Source organism: Mobula birostris, chromosome 30, assembly GCF_030028105.1.
Source record: "Mobula birostris isolate sMobBir1 chromosome 30, sMobBir1.hap1, whole genome shotgun sequence".
In the NCBI taxonomy this organism is placed as follows: domain Eukaryota; kingdom Metazoa; phylum Chordata; class Chondrichthyes; order Myliobatiformes; family Myliobatidae; genus Mobula; species Mobula birostris.
In genome coordinates, this window is record NC_092399.1 from 21,174,814 (window position 1) to 21,194,955 (window position 20,142).

Sequence of the window (20,142 nt, forward strand, 5' to 3'; positions counted from 1 at the left end):
GTTAGACAAGGTACAAATCCTGCTGACACTTCACTTAGCCCCGAGATATTGTGATCTTCCCTGCAGCTAACTTGATGCATACCACTGAAAAACCCACAGGCCAAGAGCTCCAGGCTACAGTCAATGAAAACTGAGTGACAACAAGGCCTCAAGTGATGTAATTGGGTCACAGGGAAGGGTCAGACCAAGAGCCCATCCTAGGAATTGCAGTGAAATATGTTCCCAGATGCAAAGACAAGCTCTTTCAATGATTCAAACTCTCCTTCGCATTCAGATACACTTGCAAATCTTTTAAAATAAATGAATAGCTATTCAAAAGTTCAGCTATTCCCATATAAATAAAAATCAAAATGACTTGAACCACCATAACTTCGAAAAACATTACTGTGTTGGCAAATAGAACTTAGCTTCCATTCCTCACAACTTAACATCTCCACAGAAATGCATGGGCTCACAGATCTGTACCATCTCGAACATTCCTCAGAGTGCGAGGACATTTTAAGTAAGTGCTTGTCAATCCAGCTGGTACTAACAAAGGCAAATGTTGGTAATTCCATGCAGAAACTGCCAAAAAGATCTGGCACTATCTGTCCCATCACTAGAAATGCTTATTCTGCCTCCAGCCTTCAATACTTTCAATGTTTAAATGGAACTAAAATAATAGGTTTTATATTCTCTTACAATATATCAATTATTTTTAAGCATTGTGTCCATTCAAGTTTGCAGTAATATTTGTTACATGATTCCCTTGGACTAACATAATACACTCAATTTACAATTTAATAATGAAAAGACCAAGGCAGTTCTATTTATTAATTAACCGAGAACAACATGTTCAATCATAATTAAATGCTATGTAATTACAAAGGTATTGGTGCAAATTAGTATTCTAATTACTGTTTTATTAATGTGTAACTGTACTCCTATTTCATGGGATTTAAAATGAAATGTTACCAGAATTCTTCTGGTTTTCTGCATTGTTTGCAATCAAATCAGAGGATGTAACATCCTGATAAAAACACTGAACTGACTGCATGATTTGGAATGGATGGAAAGAAGGGAAAAGTCATGAAGCCTCATTGTCCGATTGGATCTGCACGTGTATGAGTATTTCTACTGGAACTTATTCTATTTCTGCTCAGAAATCTCTCAGATTTCTCCATCTGTACCATGGAGAGCATTCTAACTGGTTGCATCACTGCCTTGTATGAGGCGGGGGTGCTTCTGCACAAGATCAAAATAAGCTGCAGACAGTTGTAAACTTAGTCAGCTCCATTATGAGCACTAGTCTCCCCAGCATCCAGTACATCGTCTAGGAGTGATACCTCAAAAAGCCAGCATCTATAATTAAGGACCCCCATCAGCCCATCAGCCAGGACATGCCCTGTTCTCAATGTTACCATCAATGTTCAATGTTCAGAAGACTGAAGGCACACACTCAACTATCCAGGAACAGCTTCTTCCCCTCTTCCATCAATTTCTGAATAGACATTGAACCAAAGAACACTACCTCACTACTTTTAAAAAATTTTGTTTTTACACTATTTATCTAACTTGGCTATGTAATTCACAGTATTTTTATCGATTTATAATGTATTACAATGTACTGCTGGCACAAAGACAACTAATTTCATTACATATGCTGGTGATATTAAACCTGATTTTGAAATCCCTGTTTCAAGCAGACAGAGGCATCTGCCATTTTACTGGATGTGTTGCTAGTGACTCTAAACATACTATGGAGTTCCATCAAATTGTTCCATCCTCCAGAGATTTCCCAACACCTGGGCCATGATACAGTGACCTACTCCCAGGTTAAACCTGGTACAAGCACTGCAATTTAATTTTTATTTGGAGATACTGCACAGTAATGGGCCCACCTAGCCAAATAAGCCTGTGCCACCCAGTTACACACGTGAACAGCTCTCCTACTAATCTGTACATCTTTGGACTGTGGGAGGAAACCAGAGCACACAGAGGAAATCCACACAGTCACAGTGAGTGGGTACAAACTCCTAACACACAGCGGCAGAAATGAAGTTGGGTTGCTGGTACTGAAATAGCATTAGGCTAACTGCTAAGTTACCTTGCTGTCCAAGAAACATTTGCTGGGTGAGTCGTTTAAATGAATGTTAAAAAAAAAGGTGGTCTCTTTGATTTGACTTAATTCAGTTATTTCAGCTGGTTTTAATTACCTTTAGATTTGTGTCAGTGTACTTACTGTGACTTCAGCATTATCTTTATTTAATGGTTCTAAATGCAAAACCCATCCTAAAACTTTCAACTTCAAAGGCAGTCAACAAACCTGGGGGATCAGAAGAGGGGGAGCACTGACTGTTATTGGCCATTTATGCTTGAAGAGACATCCTATTGTTCTTCACTACTTTGGGCAACACCGGTGTACTGGGAAGCGGCCTCCCAGTGATATATCACAACCGACACTATACTGGAAAAAGCCGTGTGATTCTTGGACAGTCAACCAACAATCAGCAGTTCTGGATTCTAATGAAGAGCCAGTATCAACATCAAGAAGAACACTCGATCCTTTTTCAAGGACACTAATTATTCATGTCCATTATTGGGTTAGTCTATTAGAGGACAGATAACATAATAAGTTCGGGCATTGCTGGTTGCATTCGAAATGAGGAAAGAGCGATCAAAGCATTTATGTAACAATGCAGCAATAAAACAAAACCAGAACAAGATGAGGAGGATGGCACGGCATAAGCTAAAGGCAGATACAAAAATCAGCCCTTCAATTTCTCTTAATTTTATTGGAACATTTATTTTCCAATTAAATGTGCCACCAATTGTCAAAGTGAATTCCCATTAAGACTGCTGAAATCTTTTTCTCTAAGGTCGAATATATCAAAGTATAAAATCAGCTATTTTCTATGAGGTTCTGAGATACTTCAAGGAAGGAGGAGATGGATTTGAACATCAGACTGTGCATTCTCTGCTGCCAGGAATGCTGCTGGACTGAAACTTGTGACTAACCAAGGATGGTCATACAAATATGATGTGAAAATATTAGAAATTTTGATTTTGTCTTCCTTCTTCCATCTGGGTAGCCAACAAACTGATGGTGTGAATATCTATTTCTCCTCCTGGTAAAAAAAAATTCAAAACTCCTCCCCTCTTTCGCTATTCCACACTCTGGTCTTTTACCACTTCTCACCTGTCCATCAGTTCCCTTGGGTCCGCTCTTCCTTCTCTTTCTCCTATGGTCCACACTCCTCTGCTATCAGATTCCTTTCTCTCCAGCCCTTTACCTTTCCCATCCACCTGTCTTTTTAGCTAGACTCCTTCCCCTTCACCGTTCCTTTTCAGTCCTGAAGACAAGTCTGGGCCTGAAATATCGACTGTTTTTTTCATTTGTATAGATGCTGTCTGACCTGCTGAGTTCCTACAGCATTTTCTGTGTGTTGCTTTGGATTTCCAGCATCTGCAGACTTTCTCATATTTAGTCTTCTTTGTTTTTGACCCCCGTAATTCCTTTGCCAGGAAGTAAGATACTTTCCTCTACAGCCAGAGACATGTCTTACTGCCTTTCCTAACTCTGCTACTTCCTCTGAGCAATTTTGATGATCTACAAACTCAAATGCCAACACCCCCCATGCCTAAACAGCAAACTGTCAATTCCTCACAGATCTCTAGACTGTGTCCTCCTCCTCCTCCTCCTCCTCCTCCTCCAGTCCACGAACAGTCAATCAGCTACTTCACCAGAAACCTGAAGATAATACTCATGTCTCTTTTCCTGATAGGCTTACAGCCTGATGGAATCAGTGGCTGGGATTAGAAAAGGATCTCTGCTCAATCATAAGGACTCTCTAAGTCATGTGTGCTTTCTTTGCTAAGCCTTCTGCTTCCTAGCATTTCAAATCAGCTGCAGATTTCACCTGTCGAAATAGAAATGGCTTTATCATTGCCGGTTCTGCCCAGAGCTTCTAAGCCCCACACATTTCAGCCATCTGTATTCAACTTGCAGCTGATATTATCTGCAGTGATAATTCATCACTGACAATAGATGACACCAGATGACAATATCAATCAAACAGCATGAAAAATAATAACACACTGTACAACTAAATCTGAATTGATTCAGCTTAATTGTGCTAACCATTTGAACTACAGCTTGCTATTGTCACCCTCTAATAGGGACTGATCACAACAAGCATGGCTTCCAAACAGTCGCTCTAATACCAGCCAAGCCACACATTTGTGGTTATTATAAAGCTAGAAGTTTGATTCCATTGCACTCCTTCACATAATTTTTCAATTGCACTTGCTCAGTTGGGTTTCAACATTCCCCTGTGAATTATAGAGAAGCTGACAAAAGCCTTACTGAGGAAAAGAATTCTGTGCAACGCACACACAATGCTGGAAGAATTCAGTAGGTCAGGCAGCATTGGATTTCCAGCATTTGCAGATTTTCTTGTGTATGAAAGGAATTCAGTGCAGCTTTAACTGAAATCTCCAAAAAAAAAAATCAAATAAGACTTTATCACGGCTGTCATCAGTCTGAAGCACAAATTATCAAAGCTCCTGCACCAGAATTTTGTTAGAGTGAGTGAATAATGCAATTGGATAAATATAGAGAAATAAATTCTTCTGAAGGTGTCATCGAAAAGATCAGAATCTAAGAATTAGATATGGTCTCAAATTTTGACATAAAAGGTGAGGAAAATCCTGAATTCTGTCTGAACTAAAAAACTGAGAGATATTAGGCGGTCAATTTTTGTTTTCCCATTCTGATCCAAATTTACTTTTGTTGTCTAAAGGGGTTACTATTTATTATTTATGGTGCAACTGTAACAAAAACCAATTTCCCCCGGGATCAATAAAGTATGACTATGACTGTGATAGGAAACAAGGTCAGGCCAATGGAGTGATGTCCAAGGCAGCTGTGGTCTAATTGAATTAGAGATTCAGCTGAAAGAGATGAATGATCTGTTTCTATGCCTTTTGACTGTAATCAATTATGGAGACTCTGCAACCAAAGCAAAACAAAGAAATGAAAGCTGATAAACATTTGTTCAAGCACATCATATCATCTTCTATTATTACTTTAAGAAATCTAATTCTCAGAATCTGATCTTTTCGATGACGCCCACCAGAGGAATTTGTTTCTTTATATTTATCCAATTGAATCATTCACTCACTCTAACTGAATTCTGAGGCAGAAATATTAGCAATTTGTGCTTCAGTCTGATTAGCCGTTGTGGTAGAGGCTTGCTTGTTGTTTTGTTTTGAGAATGTAGTTAAAGCAGCACTGAATTCTTTCACGAGGAATTCTACAGATGCTGGAAATTCAAGCAACACACATCAAAGTTGCTGGTGAACGCAGTAGGCCAGGCAGCATCTCTAGGAAGAGGTACAGTCGACGTTTCAGGCTGAGACCCTTCGTCAGGACTAACTGAAGGAAGAGCTAGTAAGAGACTTGAAAGGTAGTAAGAGATTTCAAATCTCTTACTAACTCTTCCTTCAGTTAGTCCTGACGAAAGGTCTCGGCCTGAAACGTCGACTGTACCTCTTCCTAGAGATGCTGCCTGGCCTGCTGTGTTCACCAGCAACTTTGAACTGAATTCTTTCCCTCAGTGAGGTTTTCTTCAGCTTCTCTAAAATTCACAGGGGAATGTTGAAGCCTGACTAATCAAGTACAATGGGAAGATTATGTGGCATGTTGTGATGAAATCTAACTTTTAGCCTTTTAAATGGTCAAAAATTTATTCTGTGGTTTGGCTTATATTTATTCATAGACATTTGGAGCTATAAAGCCAAGCACTTGGTGTATATCGCTGATAGACTCTGACCTAAGGATCTTGCTCAACCATTTCACAAACCAGTCTCAAACCGGTGAGGAGAAGTAAAGATGATGGATTTCTTTCCCTCAAGGATGTTAATGAAGCAAATGGGGTTTCATGGTTTCTAGTGATTGCATAGTTACCATTAAACATAAATTGCTAACTTCCAAATGTGTTTATTCATATGCAAATTCTCCAGCTGCTGTGGCGAGGTTCCAATGGAATTATTAAGGTACTAATTCTGAAATTTAACTGCCCAGCTCCCATGTCCTAATTTTTTTTTGGAGGAAGTCAGTCAAGGAGGACCCTGGCAATGACCGTCTATGTTGCATTAGCGTTAGGGTTGCAGAATGTAGGCAGTCTCCTTCAAAGTTACCACAATCAGAGCAGTCCTTTTCCTTTATGATGGTCTGAATTTCATTATCCCTGAGATCTTCTGCCATGTTTTCCTCTTTCAAGATGTGGGGAAGTGAGGTTATAAATTTGTGACTCATGAGTTTTAGAACTTCAGGAAAAATACCACCTGCAGCCCTGGTGAAGGGTCCCAGCCTAAAGCATCAACTGTTCCTTCCACTCCATAGAGGCTGCCTGTCCTGCTGAGTTTCCTCAGCATTTTGTATGTATTGTTCAGAGGTTAAATTCCATGTTATTGTCAACGCATTCACTTAATAAAATAAGAAAGTGCTGTTTCACACACGCAACACAAATGTTCCACACTTGCCCTTACTGTACTCTATCACACCTTTCCGGTCCAAGATGAAATCCTGGAAAATATGATCAAAGAGTCATATAATATGGAAAGAGGCCTTTGAGTCAATCATGTCATTACTAGCCATCAAATATTGACGTATACTAATCCAATTTTCCAACTTCTAGTCCTCTACCTTCTATGTCATGATGTGGCTATTGTTCATCTCACCCTTCAGCCAGTGACTCCAGGTTTCAACTGCTGCTAGGGTGAAATATTTCTTCCACAAACTTCCTCATAATCTCCTACCTTAAACTATGCCATTTGGTCATCAACACTTCCACTGAAGGAAAAGTTTCTCGCCATTTCCTTAACACTGCCATTGTTTCCGGCGGCCCAATCAATGGCGGGAGCAGCGAGTGAGGAGGTTTCTCGCTCACTTAAAAGGAGAGCTTCCCGGGTGTTCAGTGTCATTCCAGCAGCCCAGTCAGCAGCGCGAGCAGCGCAGAGAGGAGTAAATAAAAGTACAGAAGGGATAGGCGGAGTCACCATTGTTGGAGTAGGCCAGTGGTGAGAGTGGGAGTGTCAGGCTTTGGCTCAAAGAAGGTTTCGGCTTGGAAAGGGCATTGGCTCCTGCTAAGTTTCTGTTAAGTTGCATTTTTTCCCTACTTAGTGTAGTTTAAATGGCCGTTGTGTGTTCGTCATGCTGGAGGTTGGAGTCCTGGAAGACCCAGAGGCTCCCAGGGAACTAAATCTGAGGCTACACCCACACTAGACTGGATAATTTTGAAAACGCCGGTTTCAAGTAAAAACGACAGGTGTCCACACTAGGCACTTTTCAAAATATCTCTGTCTACACTAAAATGGATATTTGGGCGAATCTACTCCTACTGGGCATGCGCAGACACAGCTACAGAAAACAAGCGAAGAGGAAACAGTATCATATTTATGTTTCCATGGTGGCGTTGTGCTATTTCCATTGGTCAAAAACTAGAGTACCAACAACAACAGGGGAAGAAAGTTTTCAACAAGGTCTTCGAGGAATACAAAGAAAACCTCCGCTGGGAAAATCAGACCGGACTTCTTCATTTAGACAGACAATGAAGTCGAGCTGTTTCTGCGAGTTAAAAACGACTACAAAGTCAGCAAAGCAGTGGAGATGTTTAATTCCAAACAAACTATTAACGTAGACAATAAAGTAAACAACACATGCATGAAGCCGTCCTCTACCCAAGATCAACAAGATCAACAATTACAAAATGTTAAATGGTCAACTCGACATAGACTACCAATCCCACATCAAACCCAAGCCTATTAGGAGCAGAACAGGGCACTCAACTCAATTTGAAATACTAACTACCAAGTCAGATGAGTACAGCAATTCATTTTTCCCCCACACAATTAAAGCATGGAATGATCTTAATACGAACACAGTCATACAACCAAACCCAATTAAATTTAAGGCAGCTTTTCTTCTTCAAAAATCTCCTTCTTAAGCCCACCCTCCGCCACCTCCAGTTTAAATTCCATGCGGATCAAGAACCAAGAACCAAGAACCAAGAACCAAGAGAGTGGAATATTCTGCCGCCAGACCTGCGCAGTATTTCTGACATTAATATTTTTAAAGGTAGAATCAATCAAATCAATTTAGGGGATCTAGTCAAGAAAGCTCACTTTACAAATTAACTCTCACGCCATTCACACCGACTGCGCGTTATAACAGCGACAGTGCTGGCTTGGAGACCCTGGGGTACAGGAGATCGAGGGTACGACCACCGGAGACTGGGAGACTGGAGGGTACTGGCAGAAGAACAGAGGATGCAAACAGAGAAACTGAGGGAACCAACCTGAAACCCACCTCCAGTTTAAATTCCATGCGGAATATTTTGGAGGATCAAGAACCAAGAACCAAAAACCAAGAACAGCCCCATCCGGCAGTGCTTGCACAGTACCAAGCAGAAGCAGAAGAAGCATTGTTGTTGTGGTGTTGTCATGACAACGTTTTTAAATCTCTCCATTTACCCCGTCCACACTACAATGCGAAACAATCGTTTTCAAATTTACACACTCTGGAGAGTGTTTTTGAAAATCTCTGTTTTCGGGGGATGAAAACGCTGTTTCAGTGTGGACGGAAGGTCAAAACGAAGAGAAAAAGCTTAATTTTCAAAATTATCCGGCGTAGTGTGGACGTAGCCTGAGTGAAGTGCATTCAGCTACAGCTCCTTGAAGACCGTGTTAGGGATCTGGAGCAGCTGCTGGACGACGTTTGGGTTGTATGGGAGAGTGAGGAGATCATCATTCGGAATTACAGGGAAGTAGTCACTCCTAAGCTGTGGGAGGCGGGTAGCTGGGTGACTGTCAGGAGAAGAAATGGAAAGGCAAATAGGCAGTTAGGGCAGAGCAACCCTGTGGCCATTCCCCTCAATAATGAGTATACTGTTTTGCATACTGTTGTGGGGGATAAACTCCCAGGGAAATATTACAAAGACCAAGTTACTGTCGCTGAGCATGGGTCTATGGTGTGGAAGGGAAAAAGGGAGAAGAAGGGAGCAGTAGTGATAGGGTACTCAACAGTCAGAGGAACATATAGGGGATTCTGTGGACATGAACGGGACATCCGGATGGTATATTGTCTCCAGTTTCCAGGGTCAGAGATGTCTCGGATTATGTCAACGGCATTTTGGAGAGGGAGGGAGAGCAGACAGCTGTCTTGGTACATTTCGGTACCAATGACATAGCAAGGAAGAGCAACAAGGTCCTGAAGAGAGAACACAGAGAGCTAAGCAGAAAACTGAGGTAGTAATTTCTGCATTGTTAACTGTGCCACACGCCAGTGAGGGTAGAAACAGGTTGATTTGCCGGATAAATATGTGGCTGAGAAGCTGATATAGGAGGCAGGACTTCAGGATCTTGGATCATTGGGATCTCTTCTGGGGGAGGTGTGACTTGTACAAAAGGGACTGGCTGCAGCTCAGCTCAAGGCGGGGCCAATATTCTCGTGGGCAGGTTTGCTAAATCTGTTGGGAGGGTTTAAACTAGTTTGGCAAGGGGATAGGAACTGGAGTGAAGTGTCTCAGGATAGGATGGATGGTAAAAATACAAAGATAGCATGCAGTCAGGCTGTCCGGAAGGGCAAGCTAATGATAGGACAAAATTGCAGCCAGCAGGGTGAGTATCAGTGCATTAGGGATGCAGAATCAAGGTGTTATATCTCAGTGCATGGATGATCTTCTTGCACTTTTACAGATTGTCCGGTATGAAGTTGTGGCCATTACTGAATTATGACTGAAGGATGGTTCTAGTTGGGAGCTGAACATCCAAGGTTATGCATTCAATCAGAGGGATAGGGAGGTAAACAGAGAGGGTGGTGTGGCTTTGCTGGTAAAGAATGGTATCAAGTCATTAGAAAGGTGTTACATAGGATCAGAGGATGGTGAATCCTTGTGTGTTGTTAAGAAACTGCAAGAGTAAGAAGACCATGATGCAGTTATATACAGGCATCCAAACAGTAGCTGGGATGTGGACTAGCGATTACAATGGGAAATAGAAAATGTTTGTCAAAAGGACAATGTTATGATAGTCATAGGAGATTTTAACATGCAGGTAGCTTGGGAAAATCAGGTGGGTAATGGATCCCAAGGGATTGAATTTGTTGAATGCCAATGAGATGGCTTTTTAGAGCAGTTTGTCAGGGAGCCTACTAGGGGATCAGCTATACTGGATTGGTTGTTATGTAATGAACTGGAGGTGATTAGGGGGTTTAAGGTAAAGGAACTTTTAGGAGGCAGTGATCACAATATGATTGAGTTCAACTTGAAATTTGATAGGGAGAATATCAGGTCTGATGTAACAGTATTTCTATGTTACAAAGGAAATTACAATGGTACGAGAGAGGAGCTGGCCAAAGTAAATTGGAGGGAGATGCTGGTAAGGCTGACAGCAAAGTAGCAATGGCATGAGTTTCTGGGAAAAGAATGAGGATGGTACAGGATACATGTATCCCAAAAACAAAGAAATACTCAAATGGCAAAACAGTACAACCACGGCTGATGAGGCAAGTCAGAGCTAATATTAAAGAGGGCATACAGCAAAGAAAAAAATAACAGAAAGATAGAGGACCGGGGGGGTTTTAAAAACCTACAGAGAGCAAGGTGGATGATCTTAAAGGGAGACTCACCTACTGCAGGGAGATGCAGAACTGCTGTGTATTCTGTTTCACCGAGACCTGGCTCTCCCCTGCCACCCCCGACTGTGCCATCTGACTGGAGGGATTTTTGATCCATTGGATGGACTGCACGGCATCTTTGGGCAAGACGAGGGGAGGTGGTGTCTGCCTACTGATCAACACTGCGTGGTGCTCGGACACAGTGGCACTGACAAGCTCCTGCAGCCCGGACCTGGAACACCTGTCAGTGAAGTGTTGTTCCTACTATCTGCCACGGTAATTCAGCTCGGTCATACTGACAGTGGTCTACATTCCCCCCCAGGCAGACGTGGAGTGTGCTCTGAACATACTGTATGCCAACATAAGTGAACTTGAGACCAGGTATCCGGGGGCTTTGCTCATTACAGCCGGGGACTTTAACCAGGCCAACCTCAGAAATGTGCTGCCAACGTTATACCAACATGTCTCCTGCCCCACTAGAGGCCCAAATATACTTGACCACAGCAACACAGCAGTCAAGGATGCCTACTGTTCCGTCCCACAACCTCACTTCGGTAAATCAGACCATCAGGCCGTACTCCTCTTCCCAGCTTACAAACAGAAACTGAAGCGGGAGGTCACGGTGTCAAAAGTAGTGTCGCGTTGGACGAAGGAAACGGATGAGGTCCTCTGTGACTGCTTTGAATCGATGGACTGGTTAGTATTCAAGGACTCGGCAGCTATCCTCGATGAGTATGCCTCAGCTGTCACGGACTTTATTTGGAAATGCACGGAGGACTGTGTGTCTCGCAAGACGATCCAGGTATTCCTTAACTGGAAACCTGGATGAATTATGAGGTCAAGTCCCTTTTAAAGGCTAGAGCTGTGGCTTTTAGGTCCGGGGATACCAGTCGCTACACGGAATCCAGGCGTGAACTCCAGAAAGCTATTAAGGGCGCCAAGAGGCAACATCGAGTCAAGTTGGAAGCCTAGGCTAACCAAAGGGATGCCAGTAGACTATGGCAGGGTCTAAATGAGATCACTGGGCACAAAGAAAAGGCAGTTATATCAATAACTGTGGCGCTTCTCTTCCTAAAGAACTTAACGTATTCTACACAAGATTCAAACAGAAGAGGAGCGTCCTGCTCCCTCCGGATGAACCAGACCTGGTGGCATCGAGATTCATCATCACCGAGGAGGACATTAGAAGGGCCTTCTTGAAGATAAATCCAAGGAAGGCGACAGGCCCAGATGGCGTCCCAGGACGGGTTCTCCGGGCCTGTGCAAGCGAGCTAGCTGGAGTGTTTGCTGACATCTTCAACTGCTCCTTGCTTCAGTCTAAGATCGCCTCGTGTTTTAAGAAGACAACGATAATCCCAGTGCCGAAGAAGAGCAAGGTGACATGCCTGAATGACTATCGACCTGTGGCTCTGACATCAATTGCTATGAAGTGCTTCGAGAGATTGGTTATGGCACACATCAACCACAGCCTACTGGTCAACCTCGATGCTTTGCAATTCACCTACCGGAGCAAGAGGTCAATGGCAGATGCCATCTCTCCAGTCCTACGTTCTTCCTTAGAACACCGGGAGAATAAAGACGCACACGTAAGGCTCTTTTTCATTGACTACACCTCTGCCTTTAATACCATCATTCCAAATAAACTGATTCCTAAGCTCTGGAACCTGGGCCTTAGCACTCAGATCTGCAGCTGGATCTTCAACTTCCTCACAGACAGGACCCAGGCTGTAAAAATAGGGGACAAGCTCTCCACTACAATCACTCTGAGCACCAGTGCCCCACAAGGCTGTGTACTCAGCCCCCTGCTGTACTCACTGTACAGCCATGATTGTGTAGCCAAGTTTCCATCAAACTCAATATATAAGTTTGCTGATGACACAACAATTGTAGGCCGTATCTCGGATAATGACGAGTTTGAGTACAGAGAGGAAATTAAGAACCTGGTGGCATGGTGCAAAGACAATAACCTATCCCTCAACGTCAACAAGACGAAGGAATTGGTTGTTGACTTCAGAAGGAGTAGCGGACCGCACAACCCAATCTACATCGGTGGTGCGCAAGTGGAACAGGTCAAAAGATTTAAGTTCCTCAGGGTCATATCACAAATGATCTGACTTGGTCCAACCAAGCAGAGTTCACTGCCAAGAAGGCCCACCAGCGCCTTTACTTCCAGAGAAAACTAAAGAAATTTGGCCTGTCCACTAAAACCCTCACTAATTTTCATAGATGCACTGTAGAAAGCATTCTTCTAGGGTGCATCACAACCTGGTGTGGAAGTTGTCCTGTGCAAGACCGAAAGAAGCTGCAGAAGATCGTGAACACGGTGCAGCACATCACACAAACCAATCTTCCGTCCGTGGACTCACTTTATACCGCACGCTGTCGGAGCAGTGCTGCCAGGATAATCAAGGACACGACCCACCCAGCCAACACACTTTTCGTCCCTCTTCCCTCCGGGAGAAGGTTCAGAAGCTTGAAGACTCATATGGCCAGATTTGGGAACAGCTTCTTTCCAACTGTGAAAACACTGCTGAACGGATCCTGACCTGGATCTGGGTCAAATATCCGGAACTGCTTCTCGGTTTTTTTGCACTACCTTACTTCCCATTTTTCTATTTTCTATTTATGATTTATAATTTAAATTTTTAATATTTACTAATTTTAACTATTGTTAATATTTAATATTTGTAATCCAGGGAGTGTGAAGCACAGAATCAAATATCGCTATGATGATTGTACATTCTAGTACCAATTGTTTGGCGACAATAAAGTATAAAGTAAGTCAGTAAGTATAAATGAATCATTAGGAGGGAAAAGATGAAAAGGTGCAAGCTAGCAACAATATCAAGGTGGATAGAAAAAGCTTTTTCAGGTATATAAAAAATAAATGAGGGATGATAGTGGATATAGACCGCTGGAAAATGAGGCCGGAAAAATAATAATGGGGACAAGGAGATTGCAGGTGAACGAAATGAATATTTTGCATCAGCCTTGACTGTGGAAGACAGTGGTAGTGTGCCAGATGTTGAAGGGTTTGAGGGAAGAGAAATGAGTGCAGTTGCTTTAAAGAGAGAGAAGGTGCTCAAAAAGTTGAAAGACCTAAGGGTGCATAAGTAACCCAGACCAGATGAACTGCAACCTAGGGTTCTGAAAGAGGTAGCAGTAGAGATTGTGGAGGCATTAGTAATGATCTTTCAAGAATCATTGAATTCTGGCATGGTACCAGAGGACTGGAAAATTGAAAATGTCACTCCACTCTTTAAGAAAAGAGGGAGGCAGAAGAAAGGAAATTACAGACCAGCTAGCCTGACTTCAGTGGTTGGGAAGATGTTGGAGTTAATTGTTAAGGATGAGGTTATGGAGTACATGGTGACATAGGACAAGGAAGGACAAAGTCAGCATGGTTTCTTTAAGGGAATTTTTTCCTGATAAATCTGTTGGAATTACAAGTAGGGTTGATAAAGGGGATGCAGTGATTGTTGTATATTTGGATTTTCAAAATTACAAGTAGGGTTGATAAAGGGGATGGAGTGATTGTTGTATATTTGGATTTTCAAGAAGCCCTTAACAAGGTGCTACACATGAGGCTGCTTACCAAGTTAAGAGCACATGGTATTACAGGAAAGTTACTAGCATGGTTAGAACATCAGTTGATTGTTTGGAGGCAGTGAGTGGGAATAAAAGGATCCTTTTCTGGTTGTCTGCCAGTGTCTAGTGGTGCTCCACAGGGATTGGTGTTGGGACCGTCTTTTTTGTATGCTCTATATCAATAACTTAGATGAAGGAATAGATGGATTTGTTGACAAGTTTGCAGATGATTGAAGATTGATGGAGGGGCAGGTAGTGTTGAGGAAATAGTTAGGATGTGGAAGGATTTAGACAGATTAGGAGATTGGGCAATAAAATGGTAAATGAAATACAATGTTGAAAAATGCATGGTCATGCACTTTGGTAGAAGAAATTAATGTACAAAGTATTTTCTAAACAGGGATAAAATTCAAAAATCTAAGATGCAAGGGGACTTGGGAGAGCTTGTGCATAATACCCTAAAGGTTAACTTGCAAGTTGAGTTGGTGGTGAGGAATGCAAATGCAATGTTAGCATACATTTCAAGATAAGAGCAGTACTGTGATGTTGAGGCTTTATAGGGCATTGGTGAGGCCTCGCCTTGAGTACTGTGAGCAGTTTTAGGCTCCTTACCTTAGAGAAGATGTACTGGCATTACAGACGGTTCAGATGAGGTTCACAAGGATGATTCCAGGAATGAAAAGATTATCATATGAGGAACGTTTGATATCTCTAGGCTGGTACTCACTGGAATTTAGAAGGATGAGGGGAGATTTTATTGAAACCTTTCAAATGTTGAAAGTCCAAGACAGAGTCGATGTAGAAAGGATATTTCTGACAGTGGGGGAGTCTAAGACAAGAGGGCACAGCCTCAGGACTGAGGGGTGTCCATTTAAAACAGAGATGCAGAGATATCTCTTTAGCCATACGGTGTTAAATTTGTGGAATTTGTTACCACAGGGAGGCCAGATCATTGGGTGTATTTAAGGCAGAGATTGATATGTTCTGATTGGGCACGGCACCAAAGGTTACGAGGAGGCGGCCGGGGAGTAGGGCTGAGTAGGAAGAAAAAAGGTTCAGCCATGATTAAATGGTAGAGCAGACTTTATGGGCTCAATAGCCTAATTCTGCTCATATGTCTTATGGTTTTATAGTTTAATATTTTAATCAGGTTATCCTCAGCTATCTGTGCTCCATAGAAAATAAGTGGTCTTAGAGCAACAGTTATTATCCCACAACCATCAGGCTCTTAAACCAGAGAGGATAACTTCACTCAACTTCATTTACCCCAACAATAAACTGTTCCTACGAACTATGGGTTCATGTTTAAGGACTCTTCATGATCTCATGTTCTCAATATTTATTGCTTATTATTTTGTTTTTTTTTTGTTTCGTTGTATTAACTTGAATGTCTGCAAGAAAATTAATCTCAGGGTTGTATATGGTGATATATCTGTACCTTGATAATAAATTTACTTTGAAAATTTTAATAAATTTTACTTTGAACACTGAAATACTCCATTTAGGCAATATCCTGGTGAACCGCTGTTGTATTCTTTAACTTTTGTCAAAAGCAACATGGCAACCTTTCTTCATTCTCAGTACTTCCATCAACAACCACCCCCCTTCCAATATCATTGTACCCTTTTCAACTCCTCCCATACCCACTGACTGGGTTACTAATGCTCCTTCTCACTAAAGGAGCAATTCATATTTGCCTTCTCTTTATAACGTGTTTATTTGGAAATAATTGGGAAGGTGTGTAGCTCGGGTGGTCGATGGTTGGTTTGAAAAATATATAAAGGTCAACCATTCGGAGGAATTGAATTGACTTTATTTTTTAGTCCTTCACATATATGAGGACTAAAAATCTTTACTTCTCCATCTAAATGTGCGAAGTGCAATCATAGTAATTTATAATAATTTATAATAAATAGAACAGTCAATGTAATATAGAGTACACTCAAATCAGTGTGAGTTCATCAGTCTGATGGCCTGGTGGAAGAAGCTGTCCCGGAGCCTGTTGGTCCTGGCTTTTATGCTGCAGTACCACTTCTCGAATAGTAGCAACTGGAATAGATTGTGTCCCCAGTCTGTGGCTTGGGTCCGCAATGATCCTACGGGCCCTTTTTCCACACCTGTCCTTGTAAATGTCCTGAATCATGGGAAGTTCACAACTACAGATGCGATGTGATTGAGGACACACCACAATCAACAGCGCACTGACGATGTCTCTTATGGTGACGAAACATTTGTAAGTAAATTGCCAAGGTCGGAGAGCAACCCAACATGTTTTTTTTTAATCTCTCAATTCTGATTAAAGATAATCAATGTGAGATGTTGGTTCTACTTCCTTATTCATTGCTGATGTCTGACTTTTTGAATATTTACACATATTCTATTCTTGTTCCAGAGTTCTTGCAACTGCATTTTTTTTTGAAGTTTTTGATCAAAAATACGATTTGCTTGAAACTACATTTCATTTGAGGTCTGTGTAAATAGGCATAAGCTCTTACCTTGGTACTGAGCACTAAACCCTTTCTGCTTGTGATTACCGTCTGATGTGAAGTGAAGTCGGAGCCAGTTTTTGCTACTGATAACAGGAGAAGGTAGATTCATTCCAGTCAACCTGCAAAAAAGAAGTTCATGAAATTCAGTAAAGCTCAAGGGAAAATGTACTTGAATTTCATCCTTAGGGGTCAGCTGGTTGTTGCAACCATCTGGCATTCAAAGGCTTAAAAATATTGCATTATCTTCACATTTCACACAGAGATTTTACTCCAGACAACTTAATCAAGTCAGGTACAACATTTCAAGCAAGTAAACATTACTTCACAATTACTGTGGATGTATTGTTCTTATTTCTCCTGTGAAATCTCAACCGTGCTATTTTGTTAATTAGATTTGAATATTAATTTTAAAACAGCTCAGTGGAGTACAAGCAGTTTTCCCCCCTCATTTTTTTGTCAAAAATATGGTGCCTTCAGGACAAGAAAGCAACCTATGTGATTGGAGTTGGCAGCTCAAACACAAACCAGAGATGATTAATAGTATGAAACCTTTTCTGTCTGTATAGTCTTTCAGCAAAGATAAACTTTTCTATCTAAGCTGTCCTCCCAACAATTTACCCAAAAAAATAATTTGCCAAGGACATTAATTATTATTTCAGCTGCTGGAAGCACAATGGTGAGCTATTATCATGATTTTGATCAGTTCCCACAGCATTATTTGTCCTTGCAGTCACAAATAAGGACAGATTTACATTGACTAAATCAGGGTTCTTTGGAATGATCACCAGTTTGATTCATAGGCACTCGAGTATATAACTGCAGGAGAAGCATACTTATAATTTTAGAGTTAATTCATCGTATCCCATTAGCCAATATTAATGTCACTAATGCTGTCCCCACTCATTATTAATGCCACACATAACTACCAGTAATACCTGCCCCATAATCCTTTGTTGAAAAAACCTAAGCCTTCAACTTTTCACAAGGATTGACCTGGGAGATCAAGGGGAAGTTATTATGTGAGGAAAAACACTTTAATTCATAATTGTTTTTTACAATTGATTACAGTTGAAACACTCAACATCTTACACTGAATGCTTGTTGCCACCAACAAAAAAGGCAGAGGAATAGTAAAAGGCCAGGATAAATCTCTTAGGTGATTGTCATTTCACCCTTGTGACCCAATTCAGACAGAAGAAATTGGGATCCTCCATTTCTGCTGGCCAGTAGACATCAATAGTGGAATGACTTACGGCGGTTTCAATCTTGACTTTACAGGGCTTGAACTTCTTCTGCTGAATTGCTCAGAAGGCATAATTGATTGACATCAACTTACCCCATCTTCTTGAGACCATCAACAAGAATCAGAGGTGAAAAAAAAATGAATATGTTTCCCAGAATCAAATCTGCCAATATTTTTTTTCGAGCACTTCCAAGTTTGATGGTACAATGGTATAAATGCTGGTTTAGTTTATTAACCACTGAAGGGAAAATCAAATTAACTAACATTTACTCATCATTTTGATGAGCTCAAGTAACAAAGTTGCCAGCTTAGGATCTAGGCACTTTTTAAAAATTCTCTCAACTTTTGATTTTTGTTGCATGTCAGAAGCTGTTTGGAGAAGTTGGTGTCAATCAGTGGTATGTTCTGGACAGTTCAACAATAGCAATTTTAGATTATTATTAGATTATGAGGACACATAGACCTCTTTTATTGTCATTTAGTAATGCATGCATTAAGAAATGATACAATATTCCTCCGGTGTGATATCACAAAACACAGGAAAGACCAAGACTGAAAAACTAACAAAAGCCACATAATTATAACATATAGTTACAACAGTGCAACAATACCATAAGTTGATGTAGAACAGGCCATGGGCACAGTAAAAAAGTTCAAAGTCTCTCGAAAGTCCCACATCTCACGCAGATGGGAGAAGGAAGAAAACTCTCCCTGTCATGCCCGACCACAGTCCGACTCTGAGTCATCTGAAATTTCGAGCTCCGATCAGCCCTCCGACACCAAGTACCGAGCACCATCTCTGCCGAATGCTTCGACCCCAGCCTCGGTCGCCAGCAGCAGGCAAAGCCGTGGATTTTGGGGCCTTCCCTCCGGAGATTCTCGATCGCACAGTAACAGCGGCAGTGAACCAGGCATTTCAGAAATTTCTCCAGATGTTCCTCTGCACTTCTCACGTCTGTCTCCATCAAATCAGAATAGTGCACAGTGTCTTACTTACAAATATGATATCATTTCACCGGAGAGCTGCGCGCACTACGTCGTGTCGCCATCTTCTCCTCCCGCCCATTTTAAACAAAACTTAAGTTAATTAAAAAAGTACACAGGCAACACATCTAACACCAATTTTCTTTGAAGCCCTTAGATTCAGTCCCACAATTCCAAAATTACAAAATCACAACATTTGAAAATAAATCAATACATTCCTAACCTTCCTTTCTCTTTGTAAAAAAAACTAGGTGGCCTATTTCTCCTTTGGAGTACTCTGATCCCAGTTTCTGATTGGCATTTAAAAATGTAGGAGAATGACTCATATAATTTGCTAGCCTCTGTGCCCCCTGATCTAAGATCAAGAAATAACCAGACGAAGAGCTAAAAGGAAGAATGATAAATTCAGTGGCCAATTTATTGGGTAAAGGAGAAAACCCAGTGAGGTCTTCTGCTGCAGCAGCTCTTCCAGTTCAGAGTTTGAAGTGTTGTGCATTCAAAGATACTCTTCTTAGAGTTCCCATCACCTTCCTGTCAGCTTGAACCGGTCTCCTCTGACCTCTGTCAGCTTGAACCAGTCTCCTCTGACCTCTGAGCACAAAGTGCTCATTGGATGTTTCTTTTTTGTCTTTCGTACCTTTCTCTGCAAATTCTAGAGACTGTTGTGTGTGAAAATCCCAGGAGATCAGCAATTTCTGAGATAGTGAAACCGCCCCATCTGGTAGAGTCAACATCACTTAGATCACATTTCTTCCCTATTCTTACATTTGGTCTGATCAAAAACTGAACCTCTTGACTATGCCTGCATGCTTTTATGCATGGAGTTGTTTCCACATGACTGGCTGAATAGATATTTTCATTAACACGCAGGTGTACAGGTGCTGCTAATAAAGTTACCACCTGATTAAACATGGCTTTTGCTTGCTGCAGTGACAGCATTTTAGCTCCATAGACTAATTGCAATCATTTAATGAAGTCAAAGATGTAATTTCCAGATGTTTCCTGTCTATAATTGGTTCTAATCTTGGCTCTCGGAGGAAATCACAACATTTTGGATGGTTTGGGAAGTACACATAAAGTTCTACCCAAAATATAGAATTTAATATAGCATTCTGCAGAGTGTGCAAAAACAATTGCAATAAGCTTACCACACTTAACTTATGCCCAGATTTTATAACTCA

The 20,142-nt window shown here is 41.4% G+C and overlaps 1 protein-coding gene across 1 annotated transcript in view; it reads right to left on the reverse strand.

Annotated features, from left to right (window-relative positions):
• Positions 1-16,853, reverse strand: part of csmd2 (CUB and Sushi multiple domains 2) — a 689,393-nt gene extending 672,540 nt beyond the window's left edge. Inside the window, exon 1 of the mRNA XM_072247323.1 lies at positions 16,741-16,853. Coding sequence (XP_072103424.1) covers positions 16,741-16,843 — 103 coding nt within the window. The 5' untranslated portion in view covers positions 16,844-16,853. The remainder of the gene's footprint in view (positions 1-16,740) is intronic.
• Positions 16,854-20,142: the final 3,289 nt, after the last annotated feature.